Source organism: Haliaeetus albicilla, chromosome 26 (assembly GCF_947461875.1).
Source record: "Haliaeetus albicilla chromosome 26, bHalAlb1.1, whole genome shotgun sequence".
Classification (NCBI taxonomy): domain Eukaryota; kingdom Metazoa; phylum Chordata; class Aves; order Accipitriformes; family Accipitridae; genus Haliaeetus; species Haliaeetus albicilla.
The window spans coordinates 12,156,202-12,173,952 of NC_091508.1; the positions used below are offsets into that span (position 1 = coordinate 12,156,202).

General features: G+C 43.8%; 1 protein-coding gene across 5 annotated transcripts in view; it reads left to right on the plus strand.

The window, feature by feature from the left end:
• LOC104320447 (discoidin domain-containing receptor 2) overlaps positions 1-17,751 on the plus strand; it is a 63,349-nt gene that overhangs the window by 32,602 nt on the left and 12,996 nt on the right. For all 5 annotated transcript variants that reach the window (XM_069771639.1, XM_069771640.1, XM_069771641.1 and 2 more), the window contains exons 3-11: positions 1,364-1,466; positions 3,679-3,907; positions 7,662-7,809; positions 8,021-8,126; positions 10,854-11,040; positions 14,359-14,605; positions 15,626-15,718; positions 16,243-16,400; positions 16,647-16,842. In XM_069771639.1, the coding sequence (XP_069627740.1) occupies positions 1,364-1,466; positions 3,679-3,907; positions 7,662-7,809; positions 8,021-8,126; positions 10,854-11,040; positions 14,359-14,605; positions 15,626-15,718; positions 16,243-16,400; positions 16,647-16,842 (1,467 nt within the window). The remainder of the gene's footprint in view (positions 1-1,363; positions 1,467-3,678; positions 3,908-7,661; positions 7,810-8,020; positions 8,127-10,853; positions 11,041-14,358; positions 14,606-15,625; positions 15,719-16,242; positions 16,401-16,646; positions 16,843-17,751) is intronic.

The following is a 17,751-nucleotide window of genomic DNA, read 5'->3' on the forward strand; positions in this document are numbered from 1 at the left end:
ATCTGTCAGGTAGTTATTTGGCCTGTGGTTGTTATTCTCCGTGGTGGTAACAACAAGGTGGGTTTCATGCCTCTATCTTTTCTTGTAGCTTCTGAACGTGGTGAACAGCTTTATCCAGGTTTGGTACAAGGGTAGCAGTCCTGAGATACAGAAATGAGGAAGACACCCAAGGCAGTGCCCTCGCTGAGGGAAAGGCAGGCGGAACTGCTGATATGGCAGCAGGCAGCGCAGCAGTGAAGATGCCAACTGGCATGCATGCCACTCTGGAGTGACTGAAGCACATGCTGGCACTTGTCTGTGTCACTGCAGACAGGGGAGGGGCTGGGGCTGTTGTGAGCTCAGAGGACAAAGACGAAAGATCTATAGGAAAGTCCCATTTCCTTTTTTTCTGGGACTTGCCATTGACTATGTTTTTGCTTTTTAATTGTTTCATGATTTAATCGCATATAACTTTCTTTTAAATCTCCTGTTGATGTCAGTCTGACAAAAATATCTTGCTTGCCTGTTTTGAATACTGAGCCTTAATGAACACATTAAGATTCTGAGTTTTCTGAAACATCTCTAATACTCCAAGACATATTTAAAAACTTGTGTCAGGGGAGAGAGCTTGGCCAGCTTGGATTTGTAAGCTACGTCTGCACTGTCTTTGGTGTAGTGAGCCATATTGAGCTTGTAGAGCTCCATGGCTTGAGCCAGTTGTGTCTGTACTCTCTGGCAGCACCAAGTTTAAGAGTCTTCTCAAGCCTGGAGAGAAATGCTTGCTCCATGTGAGGCTGGAGGCAGGGAACAGACTAGGATGGGGCAGTGTGGATGGTCAGGGGCTTGTGTTCAAGTGTGAGCTCTAACCTGCAGTGACACGACACAGCAGATGTTTCCATAAGCTAGTCTAGTAATCTGTAATAGAAGCTGTTTAACTTCTCGCTTGTTACTGGACTGGTGAAAATAATTGTTCCTATTTGAATGCAAGTCAAGCATCCAGTTTATTCCAGAAGAAGAAAAATCTTTTAACAAATACATCCATTTTATGTTGCATCATTATTGATAAATAATTTTTCATTGTAAAATAGGCCTGTACAACCAGTAACACTAGTATGGTTTAGATTTCATGTTCTTAAAATGTTTCTTTGTAAAGTTTTTGCCTTGCCAGGACTCTGCTGAATGATATTAACTGTGAGTGTATTTCATTACTTACAATTTCAGTTTATGGTAATTATGAAGTATTTCATCCTTTTTATTTGCATTCTCTATTTTATCATTACCATGTTTATTCTCTAGGCATGATAGCCTTTTAATTAAACTTGTCTGGTGATTTAGGAAGAATTGGTACTGATCTTTTTTTACTTGCTTGTGTTCCCATTTTCAGCTATATGCCGTTACCCTTTGGGTATGCATGAAGGGACGATACGAGATGAAGACATCACTGCTTCCAGCCAGTGGTATGATTCCACGGGACCCCAGTATGCACGGTAGGTTAATCTCTGGCAAAAAATGTAATCCTTTTTTTCATCTAGCTATCCAATATGTGATTGAGGAAGAAGTTTCCTCACCCTTAAAGAAACCTGTTTGCTTAGCTTGTTCACTGCTTCTATGTTAAATCTAGTTAGTGCATAGTGAAAGACCAAGAGGCAATAGTCTTGGTCACAAGCTTTAATACAGGAAATTCTGATTCAATATTAAGGAAAAAAAAAAATCCATCCCCATGAGAATGAAGTGGTGGGATAGGTTACCCAGAGAGGTGATGGTGTCTCCACGCCTTGAGCAACACACTGTTGCTTTGGAGTTAGCCCTGCTGTGAGCAGGAGATTGGACTAGAGACTTGCAGAGGTTGCTTCCGACCCTCATCTTCCTATAGTTCTGTGAATAAATCTCTATATGGATTTGTGACTTACAGGTCAGCTAGAGACAGTGCCCCTGGGATTCTTGTAGAGCGCTTTAAAGTAAATCATAGGAAATCATTTACAAGGATGAACTTTTCAACTGCATCCTATTAAGGAAATGGGCTCAAAAACCTGGAAACTGCAGAGTTAAGGAATTGTTAAAAAGTAGCTAAAGGATTTTCTTTCAATGTCAAGCAGTACTACAGTCTTTCTCATAAGCTTGGCTTTTCATTTTTTGTCATTTCATTTCTCAAAGCTACTAACTGATGATTTGCAAAATACTTAAAAATGTAAGTTTCCTTAGAATTGTTTATAATGATGATACCAAACTTTCCTACAGTTTTGGTGCAAGTTAGATGCGAATTTCAGGTTAACTATGATACTTACATTTTTATGATGAATTTGGGCAGTTCAAAATCATAAAATTCTCCTAGTGCTTGATTATTTTTTTTTTCTTAGTCTGTGGTAAAGCAAAGATGCTAAGTGTCATGTGTTTTAATGGAGTTTGAACAAGCCTGTGGGTCTGAAAGCTGGGAGACTTACTTTCTTCTGAGACAGGGCCTGTCTCCAGTTCTGCAAATACTTCAGGCATCACTTACCATCTGTTACCATCATCTCTTTGCCAGGGCAGCTGGATGTCCACAGGGTGAAGACGTGAAGGCACCCCTCTAGCTGACTTCATTTTGTTAGAGGTCATAGTTGTCCTATGCAGATGTCTGTCCCTGTCATTTCATAGTCACCCTTTCTGCCTTTCTTAGAACTTCTTTTACTTGCCACTTCACCATAAGAAAGATTTGCACAAACAGCTGACCAGCCTGAGACAAAAATCTTCTCTAGCCTGTGACTTGACCTTCAGTGTCTCCTGAGTACTGCCTTCCTTGATGCAGGGGTTGGCACTCACCGATCCCGTCAGTTAGAGACAGGAATTGCTGTCTGAAAGATAAGGGCCCTTCATGGGCTTGCTGTTTGCTAAGAAATCCCTGTTGCTAAAAAGCCTACGTGGTCTTTTTGTGTCTGGATAAATTTTTCACATTTAAAACTCTCACCACCTTGCAGCTTGCACAGCTGAGCCTACAGAAGCCTAGGTAAGGCAGTGTTTCCTTTAGTGGCTCCACCTGCTGATTGCTACAACGCTCTGCTCGGCATGCAATCTCCAAGGATAAAAGCCTTAACCTTTGCAGCTGGTGTCATAATGTTCAACTTGGAAGCAGACCTTTACATCGTACACCTAGCAGTGTCCTGCACAAGCAGCTCTGATGAATGAAGGAAATGTGAAAGATGCATTGAGATGACCCAGAATAATTTGTAGATGGGCAGACCTTTTCTTTCTAAAATGTATTTTTAAGATCGCTCCTCTTTGTGCCTGTTAGAGCTGTAGCAGGTGGTCAAGCAGAGGTTCAGGCCTTACTCTATGGGGTTTAGGAGAAGTGAGTATGCACTTTACTAGCAAGGTGCTAAAGAGCATGCAGTATGCAATTACCTACTGAGTAGCATAGTTGTTTCTGATGAACATGGAAGTATGTGTCTGGGAAAGAAATTACTTCTAACAGTTAATGAAAGATACCTGAAACTGAGGGAGTTGTTCTTAACAGGGCAAAACTGGCTACAGGAGTCTAAGTCTCAATTGACCATCACCCTGAAGGGGAGAGGTATTTGGTAGCCAGCTGTCAGGTCTCACTTGCTGATTTGGTTTCTTTCTCCCAATTCTCAAAGTTTCAAGGTGTTTCCTCAGTTACTGGGAAGGCTGGATCCTTGGAAGTGACTTTTTTTTTTTTTTTTGTGTGTGTGGTTTTCCCCTCAGGTTACAAAGGGAAGAGGGGGATGGAGCCTGGTGCCCAGCTGGCTTGTTGCAACCAGAAGATGTACAGTTCCTTCAAATTGACCTGCACAAGCTCTTCTTCATTACCTTGATTGGGACTCAGGGACGGCATGCCCGTGCCACAGGCAAAGAATTTGCCCGTGCTTACCGAATTGACTATAGCCGCAATGGAGAGCGCTGGATCTCCTGGAAAGATCGTCAGGGCAGGAAGGTGAGTGTAGTAGGAACTGAATCATGGAGCACACAGTCATAAAGAACTAGACTGTAGAAGGCACATCCTCTACGTACTGCCTAGTGCATTGTACTTTATCCTGACTCTCTGTCAGGCATTTAGCGTCCTCTGCCTTAGTCCTGTGTTTGCTATGATGTTAGACTGTTATTCCCCTGACCTAATCCCCCAGATCCCAGCCATTGCCATCACTGAAAAATGTGGCTCTTCACTACCTTTCTGTGCGTGTTCAAAATATCATGTGAATGTCCCTCTACCAGCCAGACACTTGCTTCTAAATTGGAAGCTGTGAAGCAAATGCCTGCTTTGTGATTAAAAAAAAAGGAGGGGGTGGCAGGGAATGGAGATGAGTTTCTTGCTAAGTGTTGAATGTAGGGAGCAATGAAGAGGAAGGATTTTAGAGGGTAGGAAATGTGCTGAGTGCGCATACTCAGAGATGCTTCCCTGATCACCACAGTTGTCTCCTGCTATCTCCAGACTTGAGCACACAGCTTAGCACTGGATGTGCTCTGGTCATGTTCATAAGCCTTTATTAAACTTTCCCTGGGAAGGAATCCCCTCTTTCATCTGCAGCTCGTCTGACCTGATCACCCTCCCTCAGGCTGGCTTGTGGAGTCTGAAGACCTAAGCCAGACTAGAAAGGTACTGGGTGTGGTGATGTTTTATGGCACTGGGGGTGCTTTGGAAGTCACAGTGGGGTCTGTATTGCAGTATTAGGTAATAGCTTCTAGCTTGTTAATGAATTATTTGCTCACTCAGACCTTTGATTGGCTATTTGGCCATTACCATTATCTTGCCCATCCCTCACATTTTGGTGTGTGCTACAAACACTGTGTTTGCAGGATGGGAGGGGAAGTTTAAACTCCATGGGGTTAACTGTTCTTTGTCGGTACTTTCTTAGGTGAAGTCTGTCTGCATCTTGAGTTATACCAGAATTCAATTGGTTACATTGTCCACAAGCAGCTAAATGCTCCTTGTCTCCTACCCCAGTCCTGTGCAGAGCAGTGTTCTTGGGCCCTCAGGACTGTGTTAGTGTCAGGTGTTATGATTTAGTATGGGTCAATTTTTGCAAGATCTCCCTAGGCCATAATAAGGTAATGAGCATGTATTCAGCTGTTATGATGCTATAATTTGAGCCATCCTCTATTCTATTCTATATATGTGGAAGTACACATATATTGTCAGTGTGTGTGTATCTGTTCCCCATTGCATGAGACCAAAAGGTTTTCCCTCCTGGTATACTTACAGAAGATGCTTCTGCTCCTCTGTTCCTGCTGCTCTGGACATACAGAATGGGGTGCAATTCCTGCCATTTCAGCTCCTCTGAAAAATGACTTTCCGTAAAACGTATTTTTCAAAATGTGTCACCAGTAACATGTCACATATTCCATTAGTGAATCCATATTTCAGAAGCACTGCTGTCTGGTCAAATAATTTGGTAAAAATGACCTGTAAAAATCATTCTGACCTTGGAATGAGGTGCAGATGGAGGTGCAAGATCCTAATCTACTTATTTGTATGCATTAGGAAGGCCTCTTCCAGTCCTGTGGTTGATAGATGCCCAATCACTGATATTTCAGTGTGACTATGTGAGCCCATCTTGGTATGTCTCTGTCCAAGGGGATCACACAATTGGTTTCAGTCAAAAAACCAAACAAACCCCTTCACTGTGCTGCTAAGTTTCAGACAGGTAGTACATGCTGCTGCTTTACCAGTAAAGTCACCTCCAGCTTTAATTTGCTCAGTAAAGGCAAAGAGTCAATTTGGGGTCCCCTTGACTAACTGACATCAGTTAAGGATGGTCCTCTCCATTGGCACTAATGTTGCATGGCGCAGCACCATTAAGTCCTGGTCGCTCATCAACTTCTGGTATCAGCCACCTACAGTTGTTTGCCAGCAGCACTGCTTTGTTCTTGATGTTGGGGACATTGGCATCAGTAGCTGATGGAAACTGGTGCTGAGTTTGTTCCACATACAGCTAATTCACTTCGGGTTTTTTTAGCCCTGAGAAACTGTGCTCAATAGCAGCAACCCCACCTTGTGGAGGTGCTACGCAAAGTGCATCTTCTCTTTTGCTTCTCAGAAGATGTCTGTACAGGACAGGCAAAAATGTCAGCTCTTCCTCTGTGGAGCTGGTTCAAAGATACCTTTTTCTGAGGGGGGTGGCTGAAGCTTTCTTCGTTTTACTCTGTCTGCACTGTGTCCATCTAGGACTTTTTGGCTTGACATATCTGCCACCTCAGAGATTCCCTGCCAAATAGTCAACTCCAGAGGATCTGTCCAACTTCTGTGATGAAGATGTGAGATATTCTGCCATATGTTGTCTGCTCTTGGGTTTTATCTCCTATCAGCAAGGTCTTGTGGAGCCAGCAGAGGTGGCTTCCAGGCCTCTTGTCTTAGGCCGTCTGATGGCCAAAAGGGTTAATCACTGTCACTTGGTTCCTGAAAGCAAGGATTACTTAAGTGTCCCTACTTCACTTGAAGAAGTCATGGGTGTTTCTCCTAGGAAGAGGGATATTAAGAGGCTGCAGATTTAAAAGCCTGTTGAGGAGCTGAAGAGGATGAGGAAGCAAGCTTACTTTTTGGCTTTCCTTCTGTTTTCTTTGGTCAACTCCTGGGACTGTGCACCTTTGTAGAACTGTCCAACCAGGTGCAGGAAGCTGTTTCACAGCTATCCTGGTGCAGTCCAGTAGACCACCAGATGTGGCTGGCTCTTCTTCAGGGAGATGCAGTCTTTGGAGTGGTTTCTTTTTGTGATACAATAAGGTCTTTCACTCCTCGATGGACTGTCCAGCCATACTCACTCTCTGGAGATCTTCTCTGCTGCCATGAAGACGCAGCCACCTTTCTGCTCCCTTGTTGGCCTCCCTCATCTTTTAAATTGCCTGTACATCAGCAATTGCAATCTACATGGTCTTTTGAGTAACTTCAGTCTGATTCATCCTTCCCACCAATAGCACCTTTGAGCAGGAGCCCTCACACTTGTAATTCAGACTTTTGATATCAAAGGTGTTCTGATTTTGTTTCCATAAGTCCAAATCCTTTCAAAAAAAATCTCTTAGGCACTTTGTGTCCACTGCTGGGGGATTGACAGCTTCAGCTGTTTCTGCACACTGACTGTCAAAATAAATAGTGGATTGTTCTCAGAACCATAGTGAAACTGAGGGGAAGGGGGAGGGTGAAAGTCTGTGCCATATCAGACTGTATTTCAGCAGGATGGGGTGACTGTGGTAATGCTGAACACTTCAGTTCAAGACATCTGTGCAGCTGCTTGCACTTTCATCCCCCAAACACTGCAGCACCTCTGGGATTTTGTTGGCTTATAGAGAAAGGACATCAGGACCCTCCACCAGGTAACTAGTGATGAGGGCAAGTGCTCATTTGCCTGTTGTTAGAATGTACATGGAGGCTCACTTGAAGAAAGAGAGGTTATGTACTAGTAACCGGAGCTCTCTGCAACATATAGTCCACATGTACATTCATCTCCCACCTGCCTTTCTCCTATCCCTCAGAGTACTGCCTGGTATGGGTCTGCAGTGGACAGGAGGTGAAACGGTAGCATCCTTCACCCTGTAAGCCATGTACCAGGTAGGAGGAGGGGAGCAGCAGCAGCTAACCCTCTGCAGATACTGCATGGGAAAGCTCCCCAGTGTCAAATGATAGGGTACAAGTACACCACTGTACAAATGAACAGCACAATAGAGAGAAGTTGCTAGTAAGGATCTCTCTTCTCCAGGTGATCCAAGGCAACATTGATACTTATGATGTGGTCTTGAAAGATCTTCGGCCTCCCATCATTGCTCGTTTTATCCGGGTGATTCCTGTGACAGAGATGCCAATGACTGTCTGTATGAGGGTGGAGCTCTATGGCTGTGTCTGGTATGGTAAGTAGCAATTTCCATGCCTGTCACTGGAAAGTAGTCCTTATATACAACGCTGACTGGGACTCACCTGCGTCCCCACACGTGCAGAGGGAATCCCAGGCCCACGGAACTGCTTCTGTTGGTCCACATCATAAATAAAAGGATCATATGGACAGAGATGATGGAAGGCTGCTGCTGCTGTATTTCTGAGGTATATGGCCTTCTTTTTTAGATGGTTTGGCATCCTATAGCATCCCTGAAGGAGGGACAATAGCGGCTCCTGGCTTCCCCATCGTTTATCTGAATGACTCGACCTATGATGGATACCAGGAGCGCAGGTGGGAGAAGTCGTCCTGTTCTCTCTCGGTCACTGTGCAAGTTATCTCTTCTTTCCTACTTGCCCTGTCACTAGTATCTTGTATCCCAAACATTTCTTTGAGACCTCCAGAGCTGCAAGCTAACCTACTGGTTCTCCAAAGCATTGTAAGTTTGTTATTCCAGGCCCTTTGATGCATTGTTAGTTGCTGATTTTTAAAGGAGGGCATGGGATCAGGATGCATCAGATTAATTTCCCCCAGCTCACAAAGGCTGGCAGGAGAGAAATAATTTCTTTGTTATTGGAAGTTGTCGTTCCTTCTCTTTAAAGAGAAGAGTGTGTCTGTATACAGCTAAGTGCTGTCTTTGTTCATAGCTTCCATCTTTACATGATGTGATGACACAGTCCTGGTGTGTCCGATTGCCTTAAAGCCCTCCTTACTCTTGGTCTCTAATTGTGACCATATTCATTGCACTGATTTCTTTGTTGGTTCAGGTATAGCCTTAAGCTGTTGTTGATACCACAGACTGTAAGGTGCTGCTACTCTTTTGTTGCCCCAGATTGGAGTTAGAGAGCCGGCTGGACCTTCTACCTGTGCAGTCCCAGTGTCCCTGGAGCAGATGAAGGTCCTTCCCCTCTTCGTTGCCTTTGTTGCTTCTGCAGTTTGACATCTGAAATGCATTCTCTAGCAGACTGCATCTTAAACTGTTGCAGGAGGTCTCCAGGGTAAACTGGGCATCCGAGAAAGTGCGCAACACCTGAACTCTAGGCCTGCACTTGATACCTGTGAGCTTCTGGACAGATTTGAGATATTGTTTTTGAAAACAGAGCTCTGGTGGACTTGAAACAACTTGGAAAACTGCATCACTCCCTGTGAGAAGCTCCAGGTCAGCAGAGGCACCACTGCCAATGTGGTATGAGAGGAAGGTGGCCGATTACTCACTGTAAAGATTTCTTGGGTATGATGCTTTTCCAATTTGGAGTCAAAAAGCCTAAAGTAACTGGATTTTGACAGCTCATTACAAGGTCTGTTAATTTTTCACATCACTGAAATTAGTTAGGTAGGGTGGCATGTTATTGACATTTTGAGGTGTCTGGTTAACCTAATAGTTGGCTTTCATGGAAGGAGAGTTCATTAAGAGTCTGTATGTGAAATGTTAAATAACTGGCTGAACTTTCAGACATTTAGTGTGACCACTTTCTTTGCTATAAGTACCGATTTGAGTGTGTTTCAGCAGCTTGAAACCTCAGACAAACTTGGGCATGGGTATCTTCTTGAGGCAGCATATTCCTGCCCATGCAGGAATGTGCCTAATAAGTGATCTGACAGTGTCTCTTCAGTGACCTGGTGTCATCCATTGACTTAAGGTGCTTTTATTGTATGTCCTGCTTCAGTTGACGTTAAAGTCCTGAAAATTTTTAGTGTTGCCTAAAATTTTTTTTTATGCTTAGAGGTGATTTTTTTAAAATTATTTGTGTTTTTTCATGCTGGAGGTTAAAATAATGGGTTGGAAAGTACATTCTTCATGCTTGTAGGATGTTGCAAGATACTGGGTAACAATGTCTTTATATGTTAATATCTGATGCTTTCAAGCTGAACTGATATAGTAGGGATTGGATATTAAAAAAAAACAAAATAAATTTACGCGCAGAAAGATGTAGGTGTTGCGCTCAGCTGTCCAGCACTAGCTTAGGAAGCTGGCCCTGCTGGGGAGTGTCAGGGAGCTACAGATGTAGGCACAAAACCTGATGTGCTAAGCAAGGATTCTTTCAAACTCCTTAACCTCTAGGTCATGTGCCTGACTGGCCTGGAAGCAGGAGTCTGCCTCTTCCAGCTGTTAATCCTGTTTTGGAGTTCAAAGGCATGCATACCTGTGCAAATTCTAGTTTGAGACAGGAGGGCTCACCTGGAATGGACTTGCAGAGCTTCAGTGCATGTAGCAGCAGCCCAGCCCAGGTTACAAAGACTGCCTAGAAGCAGCTGAATGAAACAGGTCCAGGGAGCAAGTTCAGGCACTAATACAGCTGAACTGTTTGCTCTTCCCTGCTATAGGACAAGGGACATGCCTGGGATGGCTCCCAGAAGGCAGGTGGGTCAGGAGTGTACCACATCTGGCATCATTTACTCTGGGACAGTGCTGGAAAACTGTATGGTGGGCTCTGCACTCTCAGATAAGAAGTAGAATGAGGCAGGGTCCTGGGCAAAGAGTCTAACCAGCCTTGGAAATGGAGCTGGTAACACTCTCTAATTACACAAGGAGCAAAGCCAGAAATTATCCCAGTTAGAACTGGCTGTGGCTGGGTGAGCTGCTCATGGTCTTGCTGTTCTTTTTCCTGCTTTTCTGTGCCTGCCTGCAAAACTTTCCCCACTGGTTCCCCCAGGACAGGATGGAGCGGTGTTCCTCCCATTCAGCTCCATGATGAAATGCTGCAATTAAAGCACTCTGTTTGGAGACCATACAGTGTCATTTTCTGTAGTCTTAGTTTTGATTCTCAAGAAACTCTGCTTGTAGCTTGGCTTTGTCAGGCAAAAACTTCAGCCTTTTCCTAAGCAGGGAAAGATTTTAAAAGCCCAGCCCAAACAACATAAAGGTGATGTTGCATAAGAACAGGGAGTGAGTTCTTGTCCAGGATGGGTTAAGAGTAAATAAACTAATGTTTTCCTGGTACCAGTTGAAGGACCCACGTGCTTTCACATATGAGTTCTCCTGGCTGGTATTCTGCCTAACTGTTGGTTCTTTCTTGCTAGGCACTTGTATGGTGGTCTGGGCCAGCTGACAGATGGTGTGCTAGGACTGGACGATTTCACACAGAGCCATCAGTACCGTGTGTGGCCAGGCTATGACTACGTTGGCTGGAAGAATGAGAGCTTCAGCACAGGCTCTGTTGAAATGGAGTTCCAGTTTGACCGACCACGGAACTTCACCTCCATGAAGGTAGTCAGCGTTGTCCCTCTCCAGCAGTCTGGAGTGGGGTTTGGGTCTGCATGCTCCCAGGTTGCCTCTTTGGGTCTTCTTCCCAAAGCAGGAGGATACAAGGTGCCTGACAGCAGAGTCCACTGTAGGCAGAATTTGAGCAGCAGATGTCCCAAGTTTGCTAGTGCAGAAAAGTGAAGCAGGGGAACACTTGCCTCTCCAGAGCTTGGACACTCTCAGTATTTGGCTTAAAGGAATAAAAAACAGACACCTGAAGCAGTGGTTAGGCAGCTGAGGATGGATTTAGGATGTAGGCTAGTTACTGCCTAAGGGCTGCCTGACTCACCTTTCAGGTAAAAGAATGTGGTTGTGCTTCCATTTCGACCAAAAATTTCTCCAGATGCCTCAATCTGTGCTTGTGCTGTGGGAAATTACTTAAACACACAGGAAAAGGATGAGCTGAACTTTGAGTCTGTAGTAAACAGCAGAATCTTTTACAAAGGATTGGTGGCTTTTCTTGTAGAGATTTCAAATGAAGGAGAACCCACCACATCCTTAAGTAAATTGTTTTGGTGGTTGCTTACCCTAGTTTTATTTTGTCTATTTTTAACTTGCAACCATTGGCTTTTAGCCTGCTTTCACTGACAAAAATAAGAGTCCTGCCTTCTCAGAAATTTTCCTGCTTCTACACTGTGATTAAACCACTCTCTTAATCTTTGCTTCAGTAAACTAAGTTGGCTGAACTTCTTAATGCTTTCCCTGTGAGATCCAGGGTCATTTTTGTAGCTATCTTCCAATTCTTTCTTTGCCAGTACTCCTTGGGTATAGAAACCGGAACTGGGTGCAAGCTTCCCATCAAACTGCATAAAAGAATGGTACCAATTCCCTGCTTTTGGATGATTCTTCTTTGTTTATCAGTCTTGTGATCATATTAGTCCTCCTAGCCAGTGGATAGGGAGCCAATATTCATTAAGACTTTGGTATCATGCTAAAAGTCAGTTCAAATTTATTGGTGTCCAGGGTAAAAGTCCAGTGTAGAAAGCATCACTTAGAATTTGTTCCCGAGTTCACTACCCTGAAATGAGTCAATCCTGAAAACTTCAGATTATTTTAGGAAACTTTGATTTATTTTTTTCCCCATTTAATTTATTTTATTGCTAGTGATTCTGCAGTCTCTTTCAGATCATTGAAAAAGGTTGCAAATAGCCTTGAGCTAGGAATACATTCCTGTTAGAAAAACACCTAGAGAAGAACTTGTGCCTTAAAACTTGTAAGACTTACTAGTTGCCAATTTTTAATCAAATTAATATAATTCATGAGTTCATACTATGTTAATTGGAGTCAGATGTTATAAGTAAATCAAATGCCTTGCAAAAGTCTGTCATGTAAACACAGCCATTCTGAACAACCAAACACACAAGCTCGTAAAAAATAGCTACTTCATCTAGTATTTCATTATAAAGCTGTGTTGATTAGCTTAAATTATTCTTGATTATTTATTGAATGTTGCCTGTTTCAGCTTTGCATTTAATTTGTATAGGCTAGGTGGTCTGTAAATACTTTTTTGTACCTTCATATCTGTTAGCTTTATCCCAGTCTACTGAACTTCCCCAGTATCCAGAAAAGTATTAAAAATAAACGTTAGCAAATACTGCAGCTGCATTGCAAATTACTTAGACTTGCATATTGTAAAATTGGACTTTAGTAGGTGGTGTTTCAAATAGAAAGTGTCTCTGTATCAGTACAAGATGCGAACATATCCAACTCCTGTCCAAATAGGGCACAAATTGTATATTGCAGGCATCAGGCTTTCCTGCCTTGTTATGGATTACTATTTCTCCTTATTGAATAATGTTGTCTAAGCTTCCTCTGTTCCTAATTATACACAAATACCCTTCTTCTGTCTTTTTACTGCTCATCAGGCCTGTCGTCCTCATTACTGCTTCACTGCTATTCAATACAAGTCCTTGCAGAGGCCAAGCGATTAATAGGCTTCAAAGCTGCACTTAGTTTGGAAACTGTTGTCAGAGTTGCTAATAACTCCACAGTCATTAGGAAGTAATTTCTAGAGTTGCTAGGGAGGATTGGACGACCATGACTATGAAAGTGGAGTAGTCTGAGGGATACTGAAGACTTTAAGGGGGACCTTATTCCTTCTGGTTCCTGGTCGCTGCCTGCAGTGCCAAGATACTGTGGTCCAGATCTTCAGGACTGCATGGCAGAACTTAAACTGTCATGGTGGTTTTTGTTTTTTGTTTTTGTTTTTTTGTTTTTTTTTTTTTTTTTTAAAAGGTGCAGGGCAGCATTTGCATTGAAGACAGACAGTGGAACAGCATAAAGGATCCTTACAAGCCTTGTCCCTCTTTGTGAAGCCTGCTTCCTTGGAAGTGCTGGAGGCCTGGGAGAGTGCCAGGTGTTTGGTGTTGATGGGTCTGCAGTGCCGCAACCCAGGAAGAGGGAGATGTTGCTTTTATGCTGTAGCTTCTTGGTTTGAGTGCAGCTCAAGAGCAGGAAAGGAGAAAGTTGCTATCAGCTCTTGGGAGGGTAAAACAAACCTCCCAAGTATGGAGGTGTCAAGTCAGCCTGAAAGCATTTTGTGAACCACTTAGTCTGAAAGCGGACTATGTGGAGCTGTAACTCAGAGATGAGAGGATGCCTTTGTTTTAGTGAGATGTTAGCTTGGCAGCGTAGTGATTGCAGTTTAAATTCCAGCATCATGAGCTACACCAGTGGTGCCATTGCAGCAGGGACAACCTGGCGATGAGCCACCAGGAGAGGCTGATGGATGCAGGCTTACATGATGGTTTTCTTAAAACTTAGATCCTCTGTTGTTTTCAAGGTGCAAGCACAGCAGAAGAGCTGCTGTATGTCAGGGGAATATCTTCTTGAGCTTGTACCATTTATTTTGGAAGAAATTAACTTAGACTGCAGATGCTGAAGGCTTTCTAAAAGAGGCTAGAGCCCAGGTGTGGTTTTTCATTCCCTTCTTCGGATATATATTCAAGGAGAATTGGTCTGTGGGGCTTTAGATTAGTACAGGGCTTGTTTGATAGATTTTTATATGGGCCTTTTGAAGACCCTGCCGAAATTTGACCATTAATGTAGCTTTTGCATGTGAAGTTAAGAGCTATTTCAGAATAACTTTTTGCACAAATGTTCTCATTGCACACTACAAGTGGCTGGAGCTATACTGAAACAAGTTACTCATTCTGAGTTAGGAGTATTCATACAGGGAGATAATAGAAATAGAAAATCTTCATGAACAGAAAATCCGTGAGGCTTGATTTACTTTTTAGTAGATCTTCCTCCAGTCTGATTGATCTATTCCCTTCTTCCTAGGTGCATTGTAACAACATGTTTTCCAAGGGGGTGAAGATCTTCCAAAAAGTGGAGTGTCTGTTCAAACCACGCCTGATTGCAGACTGGGAGTCTGAACCTGTTGGAGTGGCAACTGTCTTAGATGACAAAAACCCCAGTGCTAGGTTTGTGACTGTCCCCCTCAATCAGCGTGTAGGTAAAGCCATACTTTGCCGCTTCTACTTTGCTGACACCTGGATGATGATGAGTGAGATTTCCTTCCAGTCAGGTGAGTATTCCTTCAGTCAAGCAGATCTGGTGAAGGACAGAGAGCAAAAGAGATGATGTGAGGTGCAGGACATGTGGGGTTATCATGAGTGCAGGGCACTGTGGGGCTACATGATGGGGAGGAGGAGGTAGTAGAAGCACTGAGAGGGTTGGAAGGGCAATGCAGGGGCAGAAAGATCCAGTCTACAGTGGATGCTTTTCAGGCTAATATTGATGCACATGTGCAGAAGCACAACCAGGGCAACCAAAAATTGGACTATAGAGCATTTCTTCTTTTTGAGACAGTTGCCTGCTGGTCGTAGGGTTGATTTTTACTTCTCTTTACCAAGTATTTTGTTATGAATAATTTAAGTGTATCTACAGATGATAATGAAGTTAGCACATTATGAAAAATAAGAAGCTGACTTTTTTTTCTAAAAAAATTCTTAACTATGATGCAGAAGTCAGTGCCATGAGGTGCTTTAAAAGGCTCTAAAATGGAATGGACAAGAGTCTTGGAGAAAACCGCCAGCACTGACAGCGAAGTGATCTAGCTATAGCTTCCTACTGGAAGGTCCCTAATCAGCTATAGTGAGATGACATTCCTGGGGAAGGAGCACTCTGATTGCAGCTTGTTGCTTATCTTGCTGATAGCAGCCCCTCCTGGCTACCCTCCGTCACACGTGGGACTTGGCAGACTCTTGGTCTAGGCTGGGATGGCAATTCTTGCAATCATGCTAAAATGGAAAAAAGGCTCTTGCTCCAGTCCCGTGTCTGGCCAAGCTCAGGGAAGCATCCTACACGCACTGGTGTTTTGCTGTGGTCAGGATGTACGTGCTGCTCAACGCAGAGGCTTGTCCTGCAGGTGTGCTGAGAAGTGCTGAATGAGCAGGTATCTCTGCTCATGCTGTTCATGACCTGCTGCATGGGTCTCAGCCCTGTCCTCCTTGGGAAGGTAGGGGTGGTGGTTGGGATTGCACTGACCGCTGGTAGGAGCAGGGAGGTTGTTTGTTGAACTGACACCTTCCCTTCCCTTCCACAGACATGGAGAGTGTGAATCCTAATTTTGTTACGGTAGCCACAAGCACAACGGATCTCCTGGAAACAGAGTGCAATGTTACTGAGGGGACCTGGGGTAAGGACTTCTGTCACTTAGCTGTGCCAAGGCCTCAAGTGTTGAGGATTTCACAGTAACATCCTAATTAACATAGTCTCTCCCTCCATTTCTGGAGATCCAAGTATGGCCTGGTTATTGTCCTCATGCACAGGGGCTGCATCTTACAGTCCTCAAAGCCTCAGCTATTTCTCCTTCCCTCAGCTGGCCAAGGCTGCCTCAGAGTAAGCGGGCTGAAGGCATATGTGCAGCCAGTGAAACTCTGAAAACTGTCTGTTCTAATACGGATCCAGTGCAGGAATCTGTTCCAATGCTAAGAAGTCTGATTGCAGAAGTCCTCTGCACAATTCTTAACTGCAAGGCTCCAAAATGAGGATTTCTGATAAGAACAAAATGTGAATACAGCTAGTGTTAATGCTCAGGAAGCTGCCTAAGATCTTTTCTGTGCCAGACTGTAGGAAGGGACATGTAGGAGGTTAGCCAGCACAGGTAACAACCTGTGCTTTGTTAACTCCAAATTGTTCTTCATACCTCTATGATTGCAGAAACCACATCTTCAGTAACCAGCACCTGGATAGGAGAGAAAGCAGATGACTCCAATACCTCCATCCTTGTGGGCTGCCTTGTGGCTATTATTCTTCTGCTCCTGATGATTATAATCATTATTCTTTGGAAGCAGTATGTTCAAAAAAGGTTGGAAAAGGTAATACAATGGGGCTATTTTGCAGACACAAGTTCAGTACTATGCATTAACTCTAATGAGCTCAAAATTATGTGGAAGGCACAGGGTTTCCCCAGCTCCATAGAGCAGCTAAAACTCTATTCTCACAGTAGGGGAGAATGCCAGCCCTATCCCAAGATATTACTGGAAAGTGCTGTGGCTGCAACCAATACATTACTTAACAACTGAGTATTGCCTTAACGGTTTTTTTTTCTCTCTCTTTTGCAGGCCCCACGTCGAATCCTAGAGGAGGATGCCACTGTTCGCCTCTCCTTCTACAGCTACACCATTGCCAACAACCAGACCCAGATCCACCAGTCAAACCCCACCTATGAACGAGCTTTCCCACTGGATTTGGAATATCACCAGCCAGCCACACTGCTCCAAAAGCTTCCAGAGCTCTCCCAAAGTGCAGAGGATTCAGGTAACGTAATTGTCAGTCTCCAGAAGTTACGTGTTCTTCTATTATTTCTCTCAGATTTTAAAATGTGACACTTCTCACTAAGTGATTTCTCTGACTCCTAGGCAATACAATACTAACCTAGGCACCTAAGACAATATTCTGGAGCTCTGAAACTTTTTAGCATGTACTTTGGCAGATGGAGCACCAGCCCCACTAGAGGGTGGTGGCCTTTTACTGTTGTCTTTGAAGACTGTGTTTATACATTAGCCAGGTCATCTTTTAGGAGCTCGTTTTGGCAATCATAGCAATCGCATGTCATTCATCTCATCGGCTCCTTGGCAGTGGAGTTGCTGCCTGCAGCCCTCCTGGACTGTCCAGACTGGCTGGCGGAGAAGACCTTTAGCACCTTTTCCTGAAGCAAGGGCTCTTTGAAATTCCCTTAGAAAAAACAGAGGGAAATGTGGCAGAGAATGTCAGTGGTGCCCTGGCTTCCAGCCCCTGGGGAGCTTTTGGATGCATGCAGAAGGGAATGTTTCCAACAGTGTTTTGTACTCAGTGATGGCAGTGCTGATTAGTGAATGGAAGGCCAGTGCTGTATTCCTCAAGCACTGACAGGTTGCTAAGATCCAGCATTATACTACACAGGGAGACCGATTGGATTGAGTCAGGATGTGAATTTGAAGCAGAACAAATGTTTGGTGTAATACTGACCAGGGAGTTATTTATAAAGAGCTATCCCATGATATTTATGTGAATAAGCTGTAAGAGGTAGTGTAGCTTGCTAACAGAGTACATGGAAAATGGAAACCTCAACCAGTTCTTGTTGCAGAAGGGAATCCAGAGCAAGTTTGACGTTGCAAACAACATCTCTGCGTCAGGTAAGGGGAACATGTCATATTTAGGATGAATCAGAAACAGGAAATCACTCCA